A 23,205-nucleotide genomic window follows, 5' to 3' on the forward strand; every position below is an offset into this window, starting at 1 on the left:
CATTGTGTCTCTCCCCCTTTCCCCCAAAGCCAAAACCCATTTCAGCCTCACCACCTTACTCCCAACACAAACACATTTACACAATCCACAACCATGCCCAAACACTTTTAACACATATGCACCCACATATCAATGCACATGTACACACACACACACACACACACACACACACACACACACACACACACACACACACGCAGAGGCAAGCACACTCACATATGCACACAAATTGCACATACCTTGCACATACATACATTGCATACACCACACACGTGTGTATACACACACACATACACACTGATGCACACATACATTGCACACAAACATTAAACAAGCATACATACACACACGCACACACGTTCGTACTCGTACACACACACACCACACACACACACACACACACACAGAAACACACACACACACACCCATACACACACACACACACACACACACACACACACAGAAACACACACACACACACACACACACACACACACACACATGCGTACTCCCACACGTCATAGCACACACACACGTAAATGCACAAAGAACAATGTGCTGGTGACAGGTAATCTGCTTTTAGTGATGTTGGATGGAGGCTGAGTATTTAGTCCCAGGGCACTAGCTGACAACCAGTGTGTCCACTCTCTCTAGGGTGCGGGTCATTAGATCCTGGGAATTTGGTGCCTTTCAGTCCCATTAATTCCTCTATCCTGATTTTTTTACCAGTGCTAATTTTTCCCTCATTCACCCCAGATCTAAACCTGTCCATTGTCTCCAGCCAGTTTGCTGTGTCTCATTCCTGAACATGCATGCTGATATCTCCCTTTGTGCTTGTTGTCTGATAAAACCCTCCTGTGAGATGCATTGGATTGAATGAACATAATAGGTGCTATAGAAATGCAACTTCCTGTTCAGGAAGACTGCTGATGGTGCCTGTGCCTGACCAGGGAACTGAGACTGACACTGTGCCTGTACCTTTAACAGGCAAGCAGAGAGCAAATTAAGATCCTCGTGTCCCAACACTATTCCGCATGGTACACTACATCGGAATCCGGTAACACTCCAATAATCAGCTATCCCATTATTGGGATATCCCAATGGTTCATTACTGCGCTCACTGGGTGCTGATTCTGTGCTCCTTCTAAGCTCACAGAGGCCCCACTTCCCACTCCCCCACTAAACTCACCAGAATCCCATCTCCTCTAAACTCACTGGGGCCCCATATCCCTCTCTCCCTCAAACACACCAGATCCCATCTCCTCTGCTCCTTTGTACCTGGCTCACTGTAATCTTTATTCCACTACTGTGTAACATCGATAATCAATAAAAAGTGTGGTGGGCCATTAAATGGAAGAATGTCCAGTAGTCCAGAAAATCTTCCAATCCATCATCACCAAGATCCCATTATTGGAATTATTGGAATTTCACAGTCCCGTGTTTGTTGAGGTAATCTCCACCAGCAACCACACAAACGAATACTTTTGTGTAACTTTACATCAGAAAGACTCACATCACTCCTGCTGCTTTTAAAACGTCCCAAAGCACTTTACATGAGGTACTTCTGAAAAGTGGTCACTATTGTGTTGTCGGAAACCGCAGCCAGTGTGTGCACAGCAAGATTCCAATCCTAGGAATTCCCCCATATATACTAATGCACTCCAGGGAATCAGTCTTCACAGGAGGTCCGCAGGGACTGTCAGTATTGAGAGGGGATCCTTGGGAATGTGTCAGTATTGATAGGTGGTCCTGGGGAGTGGGTCAGTATTTAAAGGGAATTCCCTGGAGTGTGTCAGTATTGACAGGGGTTTCCCAGGAGTGTGTCAGTATCTACAGGGGATCCCTGGGAGTGTGTCAGTATTTACAGGGGATCCCTGGGAGTGTGTCAGTATTTACAAGGGGTCCCCAGGAGTGTGTCAGTATTTACAGGGGGTCCCTGGGAGTGTGTCAGTATTGACAGTGGTTTCCAAGGAGTGTGTCAGTATTTACAGGGGGTACTCGGGAGTGTGTCTGCATTGACAGGGGTCCCCAAGTATGTGTCAGTATTAAGAGAGGTCCCAGGGAGTGTGTCAGTATTTACAGGGGTCCCTGGGAGTGTTTCAGCATTTATAGGGATCCTCAGGAGTGTGTCAGTATTGAGGTAGTACCAGGTAAAGCAATAACAGAATGCAGAATAAAGTGTTACAGTTACAGAGAAAGTGCAGTGCAGGCAGACAATAAGGTGCAAGGCCATATTTACAGGGGAATATTTACAGGGGATTCCTGGAAATGTGTCCATATTTACACGGGTTTCCCAGAGAGTATGTGAGTATTTAGAAGGGATTCCTGGGAATGTGTGATTATTTACAGGATTTCCCCAGACAGTACGTATTTATAATGGATTCCTGAGAGTGTGTCTATACTTCAGGGGGTCCTAATGAGGGTGTCATTGTTTACAGGGATCTCAGGAGTCTGATATTATATATAAGGATACCCAGGAAGGTGTCAGCCATTGTAGGGATACTTGGAAATGAATCAATATTTATCAGGATACCCAGGAATGTGTCAATATTACAGGGATACCTGAGAGAGTGCCAATATTTGCAGAGATATAACTAGAAATACTAGAGTATGCTGGAATTGACTGGGGATCCCCAGGAATGTATCAGTATGTGTTAGGATTCTTGGGAGTATATCGATATTTACAGGGATACTAATATTTACCTATATCACAGGGAATCCTTGGGAGTTTACGGAGGTACCCAGTATTTGCAAAGATTCTCCCAAAGAAAAGTGGTGGAATTAAAATGGAGCAGACACAAACTTAAGAGAGCAATGTCCGAAAGTACCAGTTTCTACAAGCATGAACCCTAACCATTAAATGTGAGAGTGCCAGTCTATTCATAACACATGGCTTTCTGTTAAAACTAACGTTATTAAACAATGTACCCACATCCTCCGTCTTTTTAAAAAACTGTTTACATTTTGTCATTCCTTTTCCTGAGAAATGGGTCAGACTAAGGTGCCACTTCACAGAGATGGGCAAGAGAGAAACTGGACTGGAATGGATTCTGATGTTCCTACAACGTTCAGCCAGGAGGTGGGAACAGATGAAGCAAGCTAATTTATCTGGTGCACCTCAGATACAGAATTCTGGCCACGGTTGATTTTGAGATTACTTCCTTTACTTTCTCGCACAGAAGTTAGTTCTGACACCAAGCGTCGCTCTTTCCCATTGTTTATCCAAAATTTATCACCAGATAGAGTGACTAACCTTCTGCTTAATTCCCACGGTGAGATGCTTCAGAGGGTAACAAACACATCTGAAAGTTGTGGGTTCAGATTCCACTCTGAAGACACGTCACTTCCCTCTATCCAGTCCATCGTCATGGTGAGTTGGACCAGGAAGGCTCATGGTATCGTTGAGGATGCCTGCCACCCCGGCCATTCCATTTTCTCTCTTCTACCTTGAAAGCCCAGACATCCAGACTCAAGAACAGCTTCTTCCCCACTGCTATCAGACTCCTGAACCAGTCAGCTCTTCCACATCCCCTTCCCAGTGGAGCTGCCACGTTCTTGAACCTTTAATTCTACCTCTTCTGTTATTGTCACTTTAGTATTTCTTTTTGCATGACCTCAGTTTGCACTACTGTACTTTGCACCATTCTGCTGTTTTTGAGCTTGTCACTGTATTTGTTGCTGTATTTATTATTACCACGTATACGGTAAAGTAGGGCAGGCACAGTAGTGTAGTGGTTAGCGTAATGCTGTTACAGCGCCAGTGACCCGGGTTCAATTCCAGCAGCTGTCTGTAAGGAGCTTGTATGTTCTTCCCGTGTCTGCGTGGGTTTCCTCCGGGTGCTCCGGTTTCCTCCCACATTCCAAAGACGTACGGGTTAGGAAGTTGTGGGCATGCCATGTTGGCGCCGGAAGCGTGGCGACACCTGCGGGCTGCCCCCAGAATGCTCTTCGCAGAAGATGTATTTCACTGTGTGTTTCGATGCACATGTGACTAATGAAGATATCCAAAACAAAATCTGTGAGCTTCACGTGAGCAAGGAATTTCATTGCATGCTGACGTATTTGGCAATAAACTGATCTGAATCTGAAGCATTACTGAAGAAATGCTACACTGTGAGAATCATCGAATCACACAGCAGAGGAACAGGCCCTTCAGCCCACTGAGTCCGTGCTGACCTCTGAGCACTCATTCTTACACCAATCCTACACTGATCCCATTTTATTCTCCCCACCCTCCCAACAACTCCTCACAGATTCAACCCCCTACACACCTGGGGCAAATTTAAGTGTGGCGTTTTAAGACAGACACCTGGATACATAAGGAATGGAGAGACATGGATCACGTGCAGGCAGAAGTGATCAATTTGGAATCATGGTCAGCACAGACATTGTGGGCCGAAGGGCCTGTTCCTGTCCTGCACTGTTCTACCTTCTGTGTAAGTGGGGTAAGGAATCACAGGGGGTACAAGGGGAGAGGGGGTGGGACTGATGGGATCGCTCTGCTGCAGGCCACCATGGAGCTGATGGGCCAAATGGCCTCCTGTGTCATTACAAGACATTAAACTGAGGACATTTCCCCTCTCAGTCAAAGATCTCAGCTATGCCTAAGACGGTGTTTGTCCTGGGGCCAATATTTGTCTTAACCACTGTCATTCAGAGACACTCTGATCATTGCACGTTGCTGGTTGGGTGGACTTCACTGTTTTCTGAATGATAAAACTCCAGAATAATTCTTTGGCTGAAAACATCTTTAGGATGCGGTGTCAAAGAAACGTGACCTTCTAGTTTAGTTTTAAAGACTCCCTCGCCCCCCACCTCCAATTTTCTTTATGCAACGAGAGACAAACGAAGCAGCCGTCAAAGAAATTGGACTAAATCCTTCTCCACCATCCCTTTGGTTTGACTACCAGGTCTTGGACTTGGCCATGAACTTCTGGCTCTGGGAGACTCCCTTCAGAAAGGAGGTGGGGGAAACTTTGGATAGTTGCCCGGCCAATGGGAGCCGCTGGTCGTCAACGGGCGGTCAAAGCGTCACCCGAGTCCCTACTCGGGCAAGCGGACCATGTAGGGGAGAGGCGAAAGCGAGCGGGTCGCGGTATAAAAGGAACTTACGCGGCGCAGAACAGCCCGGGTCACCCACACCAGCGGTAGTTCGAACAGCGAGCCAGGACCAGCTGCAGAACCAGTTAACCTTGCCACAGGTAAGCGGCTAGACAGGTCACTTTGTCGACCTTGCCCACAACTATTATATCTCAACTGCAAAATACAACCCTCAGCCCTCCATTCAACCCTGTTTAACCCTCAAGAATCAACATTTTAAGTTTGCTTTCTTGCTGCAATTAAATCCGCATGTTCGTGGGACCCAGGGGAAATTTGCGCACAGTTATCCAATAAAAGCTGCCTTCTTGTACAGGGGTTAAAGTAGTTCTACCGGGAGATTTTCTCTTATTTTCTAATCGTATTTTTTTCCTTTAAACAATTTTCAAATAGAATTTTTTAAAAACTTTTGCGTTAACGCCCGTTTCGTTAATTCTACGCGCATCTTTTTTTTGGGGGGGGGGGTGGTTGGGTGTGAAAAAGAATTTACCAACCTGGTGTCTGGTTTGGTGATAGGATTAAACTCCCACTTTTTGAGTTACAGTCTCCGGATTATTTGCGGTTGGTCTCTGAACGGGTCAGAAATAAAACTCCAGGAGAAGTATTCCTGGAAAAGCTGTCCCGTTATTGTAGTCTCTGTCTGTGCTGGTTGTGACTGGAGGCGAGGTCGCTGCGCTCCTCTTTGTCCCGTGTGAAATGTTCCACTTTAGCCAAGGGTTTGCGAGAATTTGCAAAATCCTTCGCAGATCCATGGAGAATGGTAGGACGCGAAATTGACAAGTGAAAATTAAGTGGCCGCAGAATTTGCAGACTGTTTAAACAAGCGTCCGGGAGCGCCGTTCCTAGTCTCCTGGTGTTAGAAGTGGTTGCAATTGGCAAGTGACTGCGCCGAGTTCCAGTGAGACTTGGCTTGTGTGTGTGTGTGTGCATTTGCGAAACCCTGCAGACATCTGGGCTGGGAGAGGTTGTAATGGCTTAGGGAGAGTCTAGAACGTTTTACCAGAAAGTTCCCAAGGAGATAATAACAAGAGTAAATGAGGGGAGACTAAGGGAGCTGGGGCTTTACTCTTTGGAGAGGAGGAGGATGAGAGGAGACATGATAGAGGTGTACAAAATATTAAGAGGAGTAGACAGCCAGCGCCTCTTTCCCAGGGCACCAATGCTCAATACAAGAGGGCATGGCTTTAAAATAATGGGTGGGAAGTTCAAGGGAGATATCAGAGGAAGGTTTTTTGCCCAGAGAGTGGTTGGGGCATGGAATGCACTGCCTGGGGAGGTGGTGGAGGCAGGTACGTTGGTCAGGTTCAAGAGATTGCTAGATAAGCATATGGAGGAATTTAAAATAGAGGGATATGTGGGAGGAAGGGGTTAGATAGTCTTAGGTGTGGTCTAAAGGTCGTCACAACATTGTGGGCTGAAGGGCCTGTATTGTGCTGTACTGTTCTATGTTCTAAATGTTGATTAAGGAATAAATATCACCCTAGATGCAAGGGTTAACTCCCTCGCTCGTCTTCAGGAGGGTTGGGATCTTTTGCAGAGGAGACAAGCCTTCAGTTTAAAGATCGTGCAGGGTTCCTCCTGTGTCTCCCTGAAATGTGAGTCTAGATTCTTGTGGCGTGGATTTGAACCAACAGTGTTCACACTCAGTAAACGTTGGTACCAGAAGCTGCCAGCGGTTAGTCAGCTATGGCCAAATGAGGAGTTGGGCTTCAGGCTGGTCTCACTGGACTGAATACCTTATGGTCTTGGACTATTCCAGCCCTAACTCGAATATAGTGACATAACTAACTAGGAATACAAGATGGGAATCTGCCATAGTCCACCCAGGGTCTCCATAAATAATGGGACAAACTGAGTTTTTTTGGGGTGTGTGTGTGTTAAAATTCAGAATGAAGCGGAAGTGAATGTTCCATCTGGCAGGGGGTTTGTGAGCAAACGAATTAATGTCAGACTAGGTCCAGAAAGCAAAATAGTGAAGGAAAGAAAGATTTTAAGAAAGAGAGAAATAGAAGGGGGAAAAAATAGCTTTTGCCAATAGATGTTTGCGATCAGCTATGGCTCAGTCACTTACAGTTTCACCGTTGGTGAGAAGCCTTGGGGTCATGTCTCACTCCAGAGACATGAGCACAAAATCCAGCGCAGTTGCAATAAGTGCACCACTGTCAGAAGTGTCGTCTTTCAGATGAGATGTTAATCCAAGACTTCATCTGCTAGAACGGCTGGATGTAACTGATCCCGTGGTGTTAACTGCGAGGAAGGGCAGGGGAGTTGTATCCCATTTTCAGGGCCAACACTTCTCCTGAAACCCTCCCAGAAACAGATGCTCGAGTCACGATGACTGTTTCTGGGAGCTCGTTGTGCATTGTTCCCCAAAGCAGTGAATGTGAGTAAGACATGGATCGTAAGACATAGGAGCAGAATTAGGCCATTCGGCCCATCAAGTCTGTTCTGCTCTTTGATCATGGCTGATATAATTTCCCCCTCAACCCCATTCTCCTACCTTCTCCCCATAACCTTTGACGTCCTTACTAGTCAAGAACATGCTTTAAATACACCAAATGACTTGGCCCCCACAGCCGACTGTGGCAACGAATTCCACAGATTCACCACCCTCTGGCTGAAGAAATTCCTCCTCATCTCAGTTCTAAAGGGACATCCTTTTATTCTGAGGCTGTGCCCTCTGGTCCTAGACTCTCCCACTACTGGAAACATCCTCTCCACGTCCACTCTATCCAGGCCTTTCAATATTCAGTAGGTTTCAATGAGATCCCTCCTTCATCCTTCTAAACTCCAGCGAGTACATGCCCAGATCTATCAAACGCTCCTCATATGTTAACCCTTTTCACTCCCAGGATCATTCTAGTAAACCTCCTCTGGACCCTCTCCAATGCCAGCACATCCTTCCTTAGATATGGGGCTCAAAACTGCTCACGATACTCCAAATGTGATCTGACCAATGCCTTATAAAGCCTCAGCATTACATCCTTGCTTTTACGTTCTAGTCCTCTTGAAATGAATGTTAACATTGCATTTGCCTTCCTTACTACCAACTCAACTTGCAAGATCACCTTTAGGGAATCCTGCACTAGGACTCCCAAGTCCCTTTGCAGCTCTGACTTCTGAATTCTCTCCCTGTTTAGAAAATCAAAGTTATCTCATTGACTGTAAAATACTCTGGAGTGTCCTGGGATCAGGACGATGTAGGGGTGAATACAAATTCCCTCTAAATGGCACCATTGCATCTGTGACTGGCTCCTTCCATGTGTGAAATTACAATCTCTCTCATCATGTACAGCAGAGAATGAGGCCATTCATCCCATTATGTCTGCACCTGCCCTCTCCCAGTGCAACTCTTTAGATCTGCTCACCAGACCCCACCCTGCTGTCTTGCAAATTTTTCTTCACTGTAGGTTTATTCGATTCCCTCTTTAAGGATGCATTAGGACTTACTTCCACCACACCCACAGACAGTGATTTCTGGACTCCAGACTGCATCCAGAGAAAAATATTCCTTATTTAACTTCATCAGGCAAAGTGTTGACCATTGAAATAAATGATAAACACTTCAGTTTGAATTCAAATAAGATGCAAAAGTATTTTCCAATTTTTCTAACTTACATAAAAAATGCATTTACATTTTTAGATTTTTTTCACCTAAACAGAGACCTGAAGGTTATATTGAACCTGGTTAGACCACAAGTGGAGTATTGTGCCCACTTCTGGTGAGGATGCCAAGGTCCCAGAGAGGGTGTGGAGCGAGTTTACTTGAATGGTTCCGGGGATGATGGATTTTCACCTGCAAGGGGAGACTGGGAAAGCTGGGAAGAGATTGTTTGATGATCCTGCACGCCTTGATCCAATCTGCTGGTGGATACAAGGATGTTGCCAGGACGTGGGGGACTGAGTTATAGGGAGAGGTTGGGCAGGCTGGGACTTTATTCCTTGGAGTATAGGAGACTGAGAGGTGATCTTATAGAGGTGTATAAAATCATGAGGGGCATAGATAGGGTGAATGAGCAGTCTTTTTCCCCAGAGATGGGGTATCAAGAACTAGAGGGCATAGGTTTAAGAGGAACTTGAGGGGCAACTTTTTTACACAAAGGGTGGTATCCATGTGGAACGAGCTGCCAGAGGAAGTGGTTGAGGCAGGTACAATAACAACTTTTAAAAGACAGTTGGACAGGTACATGGATTGGAAAGGTTTAGAAGGTTATGGGCCAGATGCTGGCAGATAGGATTAGCTTGGATGGGGCTTCTTGGTCGGCAGGGACTAGTTGGGCCAAAGGGCCTGTTTCTGTGCTGTATGACTCTAGGACTTAGTGGGTCAGGCAGCAAGATCAAGATGGTGGGCAGGCCAGGTTCTCCCATTAGCAGATGGTTCAAGGACCAAGGGGCACAGATTTGAAGTGAAGGGTGAAAGAGAAGGACATGTGAGGGGAAACATTACTTTGAATCTCACTGACTTTAGCGGAGGTGGAGAAAACAGATTCGATCAGTGCCTGTAAAAGGGAATTGAATGGCAATCAAGGGAAAATAATTTACAGGGAGTACAGGGAAAGATCAGGAGAAACGGGACCAACAGGATTCTTCTACAAAGACCTGGCATGGACTGAACTGCCCCCTTCCTTGCTGAATTAAATCTAGCATGTGAACAGGCCATTCAGTCTATCTAATTGCTGTTGTTTCTGCTTCACATCACCGTATCCTTCTTTTCTTCCTAACTGTAAATCATGACTTCTTTTGTTGGACTGCAATTATATTTTGTTTGAGAAGAAAATTTCATAAATTCCAACAGATTAGAAAATGAACTTTGCCCGTTGTTGGTGTACGAAGTTGTTGTTGTGCTAGTCCCAACACACAATGGGTTCCCTTGGCAATAATGGCGGTTGGCTGAAATGAGATCTGGGATAGGATTGGGTGGTTTATATCCTGAATTGGCGGGACCTGTTTGTCGCTCGACGGGAGTCGGAGATCCATCACTGTCATGTCTGTGAGATGTGCGTGTTAGGTCTTGAACTCTTTCCCTCTAGTGACCGCAGACAAGCTGTCTGAAGGACACAGAAGCCCTTGCCGTGTCCCTTTGCAACTTATTTACTCTCACACATGCCCGTAACTCCTCTTACTTTGACTGACACCAAGGAGCAAGTTACAGTAGCCAGCTGCCAAACAACTTCAGATGGCAGGATGCATGGTGGTGCAGCAGGTAGTACAGCTAAGTCACAGCTTCAAGTGACCCTGGTCCCATCCCGACCTTGGGCGCTGTCTGTGTGGAGTTTGCACGTTTACCGTTCCCCGGTTTCCTCCCACGTCCAAAGAGTTGACGGATCAACTGGCCGCTGTAAATTGCCCCTAGCGTGTGGGTGAGTGGCAGGAGAACAGAACAGAGTTGATGGGTGGGTGAGAGAATTGGTTGCAGGGAAATAAATGGGGACTAGGATTGCCTTGCGAGCTGGCAGAGACTCGATGGGCTGAACGTCCTCCTACTACCTCAAGGGAACGAATAAGAAAACCTCCTGTCTGTTTTCAAGGTTCTATTCACTCGTTCTTGACTCCCCTGTTAGGGGTAAATGTTAATCCATTTATTTCAGTGTTCCTAAATCAAATGACCTCCTTGTTTGTGTTATCTCTTTATAATCTAATGCCTGGAAGTTGTGGCCAGCCAAAAATAAAATACTGCAGCTGCTGGAATCCTGAAATAAAAACACTGCTGGAGATACTCAGCAGGTTTAGCAGCGTCTGCGGAGAGGGAGTTGATGCTCAAGGTTGATGACCTTCAAGCAGGCTCCATCCAAAGCCAATATAGGTAGAACTCTGGTCTCTTGTGTTAGAGCTGTTCACAGGAGGGTAGGAAATTGGTGCAGCATTGGGTCATTTGACAGTTGGCTCTGTACCTTGCTGTGGTCTTTAGAGTGAGGAGATGGAGCCCTGGTCATCCCGAGACCTTGACCAACAAATCCCATCACGTGGCTGTGGAATTAAAATTCCAAAGTTAACAATCACCTGTGATTAAAATTAAAAACTGGTCAACAGTTAAGGTGACCACAAAAACTACCAGATTGTCATAGAAACCCATCTGGTTCATTGATAACCTTCAGGGAATGAAATCTATTCTTACTTCGTCTGGGCTTCTGTGTGACTCCTGGTTCACCAACGTGGTTGACCAGCAACTGCCCTCTGGCACAGGTACTCAAGGGGCTGATGATAAATGCTGGTAGTGATGGCCAGGTCCCTGGTAATGAGTTAGTCAGAGTCCTACAGCATGGAAACAGGCCCTTCCTCCCAACTGGTCCATTCCCATCTAAGCTAGTCCCACTTACCTGCTATGGCCTATATCCCTCCAAACATTTCCTATTTGTGTATCTTTCCAAGTGTCTTGTTAATGTACCTGCCTCAACCACTTCCCCTGGCAGCTCGTTCCATATACTGACCGCTTAGGTTCCTTTAAATCTCTCCCCTTCGCCTAAATCTATGCCCTCTCATTCTTGATTCCCCAGCCCTGGGGGGGGGGGGGGAACTATGCACATTCACCCTTTCTATGCCCTTCGGATTTTATACATCTCTATGATATCACCCCTTATTTCCCTATGCTCCAATGAATAAAGTCTTATCCTGCTCAACTTTTCTCCATGGCTCAGTCCCTCGAATCCCGGCAACATCCTCGTAAATCTCCTCTGTACTCTTTCCAGCTTGATGGCATCTTTCCCACGGCAGGGCCATCAAAACTGAATACAATATTCCAAATGTGGTCTCACTGATGTCTTGTACAACTGCAACATAACATCCCAACTACTCAGTGTCCTGACTGATGGCCAGCGTGCCAAAAGCCGCCTTCACCACCCTGTCAACCTGTGACGCCACTTTCAGGGAACCATGTACTTGCACTCCTAGGTCCCTCTGTTCTACACCACTCCCCGGGGCCCTACCGTTCACTGTGAATTGTTGGCTCGAGTGGGGATGGCGGTTGAGTGATAGTCCAATCTCTGTTTACTCCAGACTGCTTCCAACATCGGCAGGACCGAACTGATTCCTTTATGTTTGCCGTTCTCTCAGTTTGCCAATCTGCAACCATGCCTTTTGGAAATACTCACAACAAATGGAAGCTGAACTACTCAGCAGAGGAAGAATTCCCCGATCTCAAGCATCACAACAACCACATGGCCAAGGCTTTGACCCTGGACGTCTACAAACAACTTCGGGACAAGGAAACCCCAAGTGGCTTCACGCTTGATGATGTCATCCAGACTGGCGTGGACAACCCAGGTAAGGGACGGGTGGGTAAACACATCTCCACACACCATGTACACCCATCATGGCCCATAGGTTACGTTGCTGGTGACGAAGAGTTTGGCCTCGCCACTGACCTCAAGGTAAACTGGGTGATTTCTGAACACATTTTTCCCTTAATTGATGTTGGTTGTCCCAAATGTCAGTTCCAGAGGCTTCCTGGCACCCAGCAACAGTTACCAATGTCACGGAACTGGCTGTGCAGCCAATAATATTGAAGGAAGCTCATGGAGGATAAACAAAGGCACAAAAAAACTCAGTTTAGCACAGAATTTGTGGTGGGAATTCCAGATGATTGGGGCCCTCAGTCAACTGAAGTCACGGTCGCTCATGGTGGAGCGATTACATCCATAGGTGGGCAAGCAACCAGAAATGGAGATCGTGGAGTGTCACGGGAGGAGTTTACGGAGAGGGGCGAGGGATTAGAAAACTAGGTTAGAATGTTAAAGTTGAGCTATTGCTCAAAGAGCCAGCACTGGTCAGGAGCCCAGTTGTTGAGAGAAGGCTGAGGGGTGACCAGATAGTGGTATATAAGATTATGAGAGGCACAAATAGGGTAGACTTCTTTTTTTCCATTGGATGGGTATCAAAAACAAGAGGGCATGGGTTTAAGGTGAGAGGAAGGAGCTTTAAAGGGAATCTGAGGGGTAAGTTTCTTTTACAGAGTGTTAATATCTGCAACACAGTCAGAGAAGATGGAGGAATCAGATACAATCACTATGTTTTAAGATGCGTTTAGACAGCAAGGGTACAGTCCTAGTGTGGGCAAATGGGATTAGTATGGATGGGCCAAAGGGCCTGTTTCTGTGCTGTTCGACTCTATAGGAGTGAACAGGAGTCAGCGTGAATCAGATACAGTTACGGATAGACACCATGATGTATTGGTCTGACCACCAACCGTCCATACACTGTTGTTCATCTTGTCTCTGTCTTCCAGGTCATCCCTTCATCATGACCGTGGGCTGTGTTGCTGGTGATGAGGAGTCCTATGAGGTCTTCAAGGCGCTGTTCGATCCTGTCATTGAGGACCGCCACGGTGGCTACAAACCAACTGACAAGCACAAGGACTGACCTGAACAATGAGAATCTGAAGGTTTGTAGTTGTGTGTTGGGACGTACTCTCTGTGACTCACTGGGGGGGGGGGGGGGGGGGGGGGGGAGAGAGAAAACTCATTGACCTTGAACCTAGAATGAAACAAGTCTGTCACTTCCAATTTGTTCACCTTGAAGCAGTTGGCCCATCTTGTCCAAGCCTGTGTTGTTTCAAAATGGCTTCTTCCCATCTTGCTTCACCTCCCCACCTCACACCCTACCCTCTATTTTCGGGGGTCACTAATGCAGTCAGATGGGGGGTTTGATGCCCAGATTAGAGGCAGCAATAGAGTCCTAGAGTTATACAGCACAGAAGCAGGCTCTTTGACCCAACTCGTGACACTGGTTTATTATGTGGTGAAAAGCTTTGTTTTGCATGCCATCCAGACAATCATTCCATACACAATGATATCGAGGGATATCCATGGACCTGTCCAAATTGTCGGTGATGCTCTCGTGTGGTACCAAGGGGGTGCCTTGTTCTTATTGGTGCTGAATTTCAGAAGAGATGTTCAACTGAGGGCCCTGTCTGCTCTCTTGGGCAAAAAAAAACCCCGACAGCACTCTTCTGAAAAGTAGAGGCGACCTCCCTGGTATCCACTCTTTACCTTTTGCTCATGAAAGCAGATGACCTGGCTGTAATCAAATTTCTGTCCGTGAGATCTTGCTGTGCATCGATTTGCTTCTGCATTTCCTTCCTCCATGCAAAGACTAATGAAGTTGCAAAGGGCGCTATAGAAATGCAGGTCTTTTTCTATTCCTGCCCCCCCCCCCCCCCCCCCGTGTGTTTCTCCAACCCCTCCCTCTGAGGGAGTGAGTTCCCCCATTCTCACCGAATCCCTCCACACCCAACCCCCTCTAGATAGGGCAGTTTCTTCCAAAATACCTGAGTAAATATTAGTCTCCCGTTGTAGGCTGAGTCTCTGTGGAAACACCTTTCCATGTCTACCTTTTTAAATACCCTCATAATTATTAATCCTGCATCAGGGCACCCCCAAGTCTGATCTTTCCAGGAAAAATAAAGACCTTAATCTGTGGTTTTCCAAATATTGATCCCTCTTCACTAGGAGACTGGAAACTAGATGTGCCCAAAAAAAATTGTGGTGGTCTTGGGAGATCATGGAACAAGTCCTTCATTACTTTGGGCAGCACAGTGGTGCAGCTAGTTGAGTAGCTTACAGTGAAAGTTAGCAGGAACAGGATTACTCTGTGACGCAGGTTCAATCCTGACCTCCGGCGCTGTTGGTGTGGAGTTTGCACGTTCTCCACGTGACCATGTGGGTTTCTCCCGAGTGCTCTGGTTTCCTCCCACATCCCAAAGATGGATGGGTTGGTCAGTTAATTAGCTGCTGACCCGATGCAGATTGGGTGACCGCTTCCCCGAGCACCTTCGCTCCATCTGCCCGCAAAAGCAAAGATCTCCCGGTGGCCGCCCCACTTCAATTCCACATCCCACTCCCACACTGACATGTCTGTCCACAGCCTCCTCTACTGCCACGTTGAGGCTAGACGCAGGTTGGAGGAACGACATCTCATATTCCGCTTTGGTAGTCTCCAACCTGACGGCCTCAATATCGATTTCTCTAACTTCCAGTAACCCCTCCCCCCTTATCTTCCCTCATTCCTCTGGCCTCCTCCCCCACCTTCCTCTGCCTCATGACCTGCCCATCCATTCCCCACCTCCTTCCCTTTATTCCATGGTCCTGCCGGATTCCTCCTCCTCCAGCCCTTATGCCTCTTCTACCTGTCACCTCTCAGCTTCTTACATCCCCCCCCCCCCCCCCCCCCCCCCCCCCCCCCCCCCCCCCCCCCCACCCCCACACCCCGACCTGGACACACCTCTCCCCTGCCTGTGTGTGCTCCTGCTCCTGCCCCTACCCCTGACCTCCTTCTGGCTTCTACCCTCTTCCTTTCCAGTCCTGACGAAGGGTCGAGACCTGAAATGTCGATTTGTCCATTTTCCCTCCATGGATGCTGCCTGACCTGCTGAGTTCCTCCAGCATTTTGTGTGTTGGCTCCAGATTCCAGCATCTGCAGAATCTCAGTCTAAAATTTATGTATAACTGCAAGTGTCTAAACAGATGCATTGCATCTGCAGTGTCTAAATTTATGTATAACTTGTGTTCTGTGTGTTGTCTGTACCTAAGTGCCTGTGGTGCTGCTGAAAGCGAGTTGTCATGTTCTGCTCCTCACCGTACCGGTGCACGTGACATTGGACTTGACTCGGGTAACCCCTTGCCTTCTGCCATCCTCTAGGGTGGAGATGACCTCGACTCCAACTACGTCCTGAGTAGCCGTGTCCGCACTGGCCGCAGTATCAAGGGCATCGCGCTGCCGCCTCACTGCAGCCGTGGGGAGCGACGCCTCGTCGAGAAGCTCTGCATCGAGGGTGAGGTCAACAGTGGAGGGGATGATGCTGGGGAAAGGGTGGCGAGGATCGAGGAGGGGCTGGTCAAACCAACTGCAGCTTAACTTGGTGCTGGGTCCAAATCTATCCACAGGTGGATAGGGTAGTTAAGAAAGCTTATGGGATGTTAGCTTTTGTAAATTGTGGGATTAAGTTAAGAGCCGCAAGGTAATGATGCAGCTCTACAAAACTGGTTAGACCACACAGGGTAGTGTCCAGTTCTGGTCGCCTCATTATAGGAAGGATGTGGAAGGGTTGGAAAGGACGCAGAGGAGATTTACCAGGATGCTACCTGGTTTAGAGAGGATGGATTATGAGGAGAGACTGAGGGAGCTAGGGCTTTACTCTTTGGAGTGAAGGGGGATGAGAGGAGACATGATAGAGGTGTACAAAATATTAAGAGGAATAGATAGAGTGGACAGCCAGCACCTCTTTCCCGGGGCACCAATGCTCAATACAAGAGGGCATGGCTTTAAAGTAATGGGTGGGAAGTTCAAGGGAGATATCAGAGGAAGGTTTTTTACCCAGAGAGTGGTTGGGGCCTGGAATGTGCTGCCTGGGGTGGTGGTGGAGGCAGGTACATGGTCAAATTCAAGAGGTTGTTAGATAAGCATATGGAGGAATTTAAAACAGAGGGATATGTGGGAGGAAGGGGTTAGATAGTCTTAGGCGAGGTTTAAAGGTCGGCACAACATTGTGGGCCGAAGGGCCTGTATTGTGCTGTACTTTCTATGAAATCGGTTTCAACTGGGCACCCATTCAAATTCCCATTCAGGACGCTAACAGACCCTTGGGAGGGTGGGGTGAGCCGCTGCCTCGAACCGCTGCATTCCTGGTGAAGGTGCTCCCATAGCACTGGTGGAGTTGGCAGGTCCAGGGCTTAGACCCAATGAAAGACCGATGCCTTTTCCAAGGCAGGACGGGGTGTGACCGGGAGGAACCTGCTCGTGGTGGGTTTCCTCCGTGCTTGCTGCCCTCTTCTTCCTTGGGACTAGTTGAGCGGTAGCCTGGGCGAGTAACTGCGGTGTATTTTGTCGATGGCACATACTGCGGCCACTGTACAGCAGCGGTGGGGGGAGGGTCCAGGGGTGCTGATTGAATAGGCTGCCTTGATCTGGACATCGTTGAGCTTCCTGAGAGTTGCTGGAGCTGGACTCCCACGGACAGAGGGTTCCATCACACTCCTGCCTTGTGCCTGGCGGATGACTCAAAGGCTTCGGATGGTGAAACACTCCGCTCGGGATTCCCAGCCTGGACCTGATCTCAAACGTGGAGCGACACACAAAGTTTGTCAGGCAGCATCGTGAAATAGACAGTCAACATTTCGGGTCACGATCCTTCGTCTGGGCTAGAAGATAAAGGGGAGGTGGCTGGTATAAAGAGGTGGGGGGGAAGGGTGGCGCAAGAGCTGGCAGGTGATAGGTGGATTCAGGTGAGGGGGGGTCAGGATAATAGTAGATGAGGGAGGGAGAGTGGGATTAGCTCCAGAAGCGCATGGATGGTCCAGTTCAATTTCTGGTTCAATTCTAATCCCAAATTCTCCTCGGCAGGTCTTGCCACCTTGACTGGTGAGTTCCAGGGCAAATATTACCCCCTCTCCACCATGTCTGACGCAGAGCAGCAGCAGCTGATCGATGACCACTTCCTGTTGACCAAGCCCGGTCTCTCCCCTGCTGCTCGCCCTCTGGTATGGCTCGGGACTGGCCTGACGGCAGGGGCATTTGGTACGTTGTCGTGGAGATAATCCGCTCGCCATTGCAGTATTTTGAATGGCACAGAGCCCAGGAATAGATCATTCGGTCCCTCTTCCCTCTGCTGGCCTCGGCCATGGGTAACACATCAATCTGCAAGAACTGGTCTCTGCACCATAGTTGGTGCCTGTGATTGATTTTATCGCCCCACTGTTTATGGTTAGGATGTACAACACAAAGAGGCCATTGGCCCAAACAGTCCATGCCAGCATTTACACCCATTTGATTTCCACATCTAAATCTCTCCACCTTCCCTCTCCCCATTGTACTTGTCCACGTCACCTCAACCACTCCTTGTGGGAGTCAATCCCACCTGCCAACACTCTTGTGTAGGGAAGTTTCTCTGGAATTCCCGTTTGGATATGTCCTTCTCCCAGAAGTAGAAGCATGTGCTCCTCCACTTCTTCTGGAGAAGTACTTTGCTTCCTTTTGGAGATGTTGCCATAGCTTCTATGCTGAGATCCTTTTTTGCCGGCTATTTTCTGACTAAATTGACTTGGCCTTGAGGCCAGTCATGTTCCCCGCCTCCAAGCCATTGGCTGACCACATCGTCAGCTGACGCCGTTAGCTTTACGATGCTCGTGTTGTTGGCCCCTGCTCCTGGGGATGAGCCATCGATGGTAGTTTTGCACCTTTTTTCCTCCAAACAGGCATAACAATGACAAGACATTCTTGGTCTGGGTCAATGAAGAGGACCACCTCCGTGTCATCTCCATGCAGAAAGGCGGCAACATGAAGGAGGTCTTCAGACGCTTCTGCGTTGGTCTGAAGAAGGTGGGTTGTGTGTGACTGGCGTTTGGGCTGTCCAGTGTCCTTGGGGGCCCATCGACCTTCTCCACCATTTCCTAAGATAATGGCTGGTCCACTTGGCTTTCCCTGCCCTGTCCCCATATCCTTCAATTTCCTTTTGGTGTCCAGAATTGTATTCCTCCCAATGATCCGGCTTCACTGGTCACTCCAGAATGGAAAATCCCAAAGGTTCACAAGCTTCTCCTCACCTCATCCTAAACAAATGATCCCTCATTGGGTTTGGAGACTCCAGCCTTTGGAAATAGCTTAGAGTCATAAAACAGGCCTTTCGGCCCCTGCTGACGAAGATGCCCCATACAGATAGTCCCATTTGCTGGCACCTGGGCCCATAACCTTCTAAACCTCTCCAATCCATGTATCTGTCCAAACTGTCTTTTAAAATTGTTAGTCTACCTGCGTCAACCACTTCCTCTGGCAGCTCTTCCCAAATACATACCGCCCTTTGTGTGTTTATATAAAAAAAGTTGCCCCTCAAGTTCATCTTAAATGTCACACCTCAAACCTATGCCCTCTAGTTCTTGACTCCCAACCCTGGGGAAAAAGAGTGCATTCACCCTATATATGCCCCTCATAATTTGTATACACCTCTATAAGATCACCCCTCAGTCTCCTGCAATCCAAGGAATAGTCTTTGCCTGTCCAACCTCTCCCTATAACTCAGTCCCTCAAGTCATGGCAACATCCACGTAAATCTTTTCTGTGCTCTTTCCAGTTAATAACATCTTTCCTACAGCCAGGGTGACCAAAACTGAACACGATACTCCAAGTGTGGCCTCACCAGCGTCCTGTACAACTGCACCATGACCCTCCCAACTTTTTATACTCAGTACCCTGACTGATGAAGGCCAGCGTGCCAACGCTTTTCTTCAGCACCCTGTCTACCTGTGACTCCACTTTCAGGGAACCATGTACTTACTCCTAGGTCCCTCTGTTCTATGACATTCCCCAGGGCCCTGCCTGTTCGCAGTGAAAGTCCCACCGAAATTTTGACTTTTCCAAAATGCACACCTCACATTTATCCAAATTAAGCTCCATTTGCCTATTCAATCAGCCTACCTACTTCCTGCAGTCAACACTGCCAACCTCCAATTCCTGCATATCTCAATGAGATCACCTCTCATTCTTCAAACCCCAGTGAGTACGACTCCTGGGTTTTAGTCTGGAAGAGGATCTCAGCTGAGCTCCCCCCTTCCACCAGATGCCAGCCACCAGTCCCAGTGTAGCTAACACATGGGACAGTGGCTCTGCTTCCAGAGGGCCATTGTAGGTGATGGAAGAGCCCAAGGTGGGTCTGATCCAGCCTGCCCCATCTCGGGAAGACCTTCCTTCCCTGAGCAGTGTGGAGAAGGTCACGTTCTCTCAATGGGATATTGGCAATGGGCTGGAGAAGGCGGTGTTGGGTTGTAGAGCAGGGGAGTTTGCCACATTCCAGGAGATAGACCAGTGAACAGGGTAATGACATTGTCTTGACGATACTTTTTAAAAAAATAAATAATTTTAAAGTCCTTGCCAGTCACGGTGGGATTTGAACCTGAATCTTTGGGTTGCGGTCTGGTTAATTGGGAAACCTTGCTCCCTTGCCCACGTTACCACATTTTGGTGTTTACTCGCATTCCAGCCCAGCACCAGTGTTCCCGGTGACCAGGGCAACTTGCGGCCCCACCGCTGAATGGTTTCAGGGATGTTCAACCAACTTTACGTTACCATGACCATGGGCTGGGTTAGGCTGGAGATCCCACTCAGGCTAGTTGGCAGCACAGAGGTTCCATCCAGTCAGGAAAGGGTTAAGACAGGGGAGGTGTGTGTGTGTGTGGGGTCCATTGATAACGTCGAGATCGGCAGGTGAACACAAGGGTCGACGAGGTGCCCTCCCGGCTCATGGCCAATGTTAGGTACCAATCTTGCTGCCACCTGGGCTCCCCTCTGATGCCCTAACATGCCACTCTCTGGGGCAACAGGAGTCCCCAACATGAAACATGTGGTTGGCACACAAGATCGGAGGCAGCTGGGGTGTGGTTTTGGCACATACTTCTTCCTTGCCATAAAATCTCTCAGTTGCGAAGGAGGCCATTCGGCCCATTGGATCCATTGCCAGACAGAGGGAGCCTTCAGTCAGTCCCCAATCTCCAAGCTCTTGGTGTGTAACCTGCAGGTCAACAGCTCTACAAGCGCACCATGCTGATACCTTATTGACCTTGTGAGTGATTTCTCTCCACTGCCCTCTCAGGCAGAGAATTTCCAAACCCTCCACCAGATGTGGAGTGAGATCATTTTTTCCTCCATCTCCCCTTCAACCCTTCGTAACTCAAATCCACATATCTCCCTGGATTCCCACCTGTCTTGTGTCACAGGAGAAAGGCCCTCCTGCTCTACTGTGTGAGAAGGTACATGTTTTAGACAGCGACGTGGGTAGGAAAGGTTTGGAGGATATCGGCCAAACGCGGGCAAATGGGACTAGCGCAAGTAGGCAACTTGGTCAGCATGGATGGGTTGGGGCCGTAGGGCCTGTTTCCACGCTGTGTGACTTGGTGTGAGCCAGCAGTCAACGAAAGAGCCCTTCCTGGAGAAGAGTGGAAGCAGGAATAATGACGAGGGAGAAAAGAATGGAAGGAGGTGGGGATGTGGTGAGAGGGAGTTGGTGCGGTAGGGATAGATGGGCCAAACCACCTGCTGTGGTGGTGCAACACCATTGTAAGTTCATTACAACTCTCTCCGCTGCCACAGACGAGGAAATTTTCATAAAGGCTGGCCGTTGGCTCATGTGGAACGAGCATCTCGGATATGTCTGACCTGCCCCATCCAACTTGGCACCGGACTCCGTGGTGGCGTCCACGTGAAGATCCCCAACTTGTGCAAGCACGAGAAATTCGACGAGGTCCTCAAGAGAAACAAGGCTGCAGAAGCGTGGCACAGGTAAGGGATCTGGGTGAAAGCACTCCCCCGGCTGGAGCAGGGCTTGGCCACGCTGACCTTCTCCCCACTTCCACTCTCCTGCCCGAGGCCAGTTATCCGGCAAAGGTTTTGGTCTAATTGCTTGATCCGTGCAGAACTGCTGCTGTTCCAGGGCAGAATGTTTGGATGCTCCGGATGACCCCCCCGCTATTGGAAGTAAAATTGACCAACATTTTGTTCTTTTGGGAGTGAGCCAGTGAAGGTCGTCATACACCACAGAAACCAGTCCCCTCAACCCACTGATCCCATTCTGACCATTGAGCACCCACTTTACACTGGGTTTTATTTTTTCCCATTGACTTCTCCCAGATTCTACCACTCATCTACACTCAGGGGCAAGTTACAGCGGCCAATTAACCCACTGACCCAGCATGTCTTTGGGATGTGGGAGGAAACTCGAGCACCCGGGGGAAACCCACGCATTCACAGGGAGAACGTGCAAACTCCACACAGGGTACCAGAGGTTGGGATCGAACCCAGGTCTCTGGGGCTGTGAGGCAAACAGCTCTACCGGCTGCGCCACAGTTTCTGCCCTTAAGTAGAATTCATCCTTGGTACCTGATGCTAAAGCCCCATGAAATTCAGTGGACAGTTCAGTGCTGCAGACAGAACTTAAGTCTTGCTCCTGGATTCGGGACCTGGAGTGAATCGTCAGTGTCACTCGAGCAAACACACACAACCACTGGAGGAACTCAATGGGCCAGGCAGCATCTCAGGAGGGAAATGGGCAGTCAACGTTTCGGGTCGAGACCCTTCGTCCGAATAGTGGAGGGAAAGGGGTGGAGCAAGAGCTGGGAGGGTGATAGGTGGATCCAAGTGAGGAGGGCTGATAGGCAGATGTGGGGGGGGGGAAGGTGGGAGTAGCGACAAGAGGCTGGGAGGTGGTAGGTGGGGGGAGGGGACCCAGTGGGAGGAGTGTGTGGAGGAGGGGAACAAAACAGGGCAACGGGGGTTGGGGTGGGTGTAAGAGGAGCTGGGTAGATCAGGAGGAGATAGAGAGAGGAAAGGGACAGACGGGGAGCAGGTTACCGGACATTGGAGAACACTAGACCGCCATCTTGGACAACAGGAGGCCACCAAAGCCTGACGATGGGACATTTGTCGGCTTGTCGATTCCAGAAGGAATTTGAGACGTTTTGGGAGATGGGATCTGTTGCTACGGCGACACGTCTCTCTTGCATTGGGTTGCTGAATGGTAATATGATTGTTTCCCCGTCTTGGCCACTAGGTGGAGTTGACACTGCGGCCGTGGGCAGTGTGTACGACATCTCCAACGCTGGACCGTCTGGGCTTCTCAGAGGTGGAGCAGGTCCAGATGGTGGTGGATGGCGTTGAAGCTGATGATCGAGATGGAGAAGAGGCTGGAGAAGGGAAAGAGCATCGACGACCTGATGCCAGCCCAGAAGTAGACCAGAGGTGGATTGGAGAGCCGCCGCGCTGAGCTGCCTTGGAATATCACAGGTTGCGAACTTTGAACTTTGGAGTTTCTCGCTCCAATCTTTCCTCGGCCACAGCTCTCGTGCCTCGCGTGAGGATTCCATCTCGGAGGAAGCGGAAGATTGGTTTCATCACGTTAGATTACTAGACACCTTCTAACCTTGATGGCACATTAATAAACATGGCCCAAAACCTTGGTCTCTTGTTTTATGTCAATAGGTTCGTCAACACCAGAAATAGTCACAATTCTATCCTGGTCAATCCAAATGAACCAGAGTTTTTCCAACAGGATAACTGTATAAGTCGTTGGTGAGGCCGCGCAGTTTTGGTCACCCTGTTATAGGAAAGACGTGGTTAAATTGGAAAGAGTGCAGA

At 48.6% G+C, this 23,205-nt stretch overlaps 1 protein-coding gene across 1 annotated transcript; it reads left to right on the top strand.

Moving 5' to 3' along the window:
- Nucleotides 1-5,086: 5,086 nt before the first annotated feature.
- On the top strand, nucleotides 5,087-23,004 carry LOC127586314 (creatine kinase M-type-like). The gene is given in 14 exon segments (XM_052044160.1): nucleotides 5,087-5,201; nucleotides 12,148-12,357; nucleotides 13,319-13,446; nucleotides 13,448-13,474; nucleotides 15,730-15,862; nucleotides 17,431-17,556; nucleotides 17,559-17,604; nucleotides 18,282-18,409; nucleotides 21,166-21,222; nucleotides 21,225-21,328; nucleotides 21,330-21,354; nucleotides 22,622-22,671; nucleotides 22,673-22,726; nucleotides 22,728-23,004. Coding segments are annotated over 13 exon segments (1,146 nt in total). The 5' UTR covers nucleotides 5,087-5,201; nucleotides 12,148-12,164; the 3' UTR covers nucleotides 22,803-23,004.
- The last annotated feature ends 201 nt before the right edge of the window (nucleotides 23,005-23,205 follow it).

This window comes from Pristis pectinata, chromosome 35 (assembly GCF_009764475.1).
Source record: "Pristis pectinata isolate sPriPec2 chromosome 35, sPriPec2.1.pri, whole genome shotgun sequence".
In the NCBI taxonomy this organism is placed as follows: Eukaryota; Metazoa; Chordata; class Chondrichthyes; order Rhinopristiformes; family Pristidae; genus Pristis; species Pristis pectinata.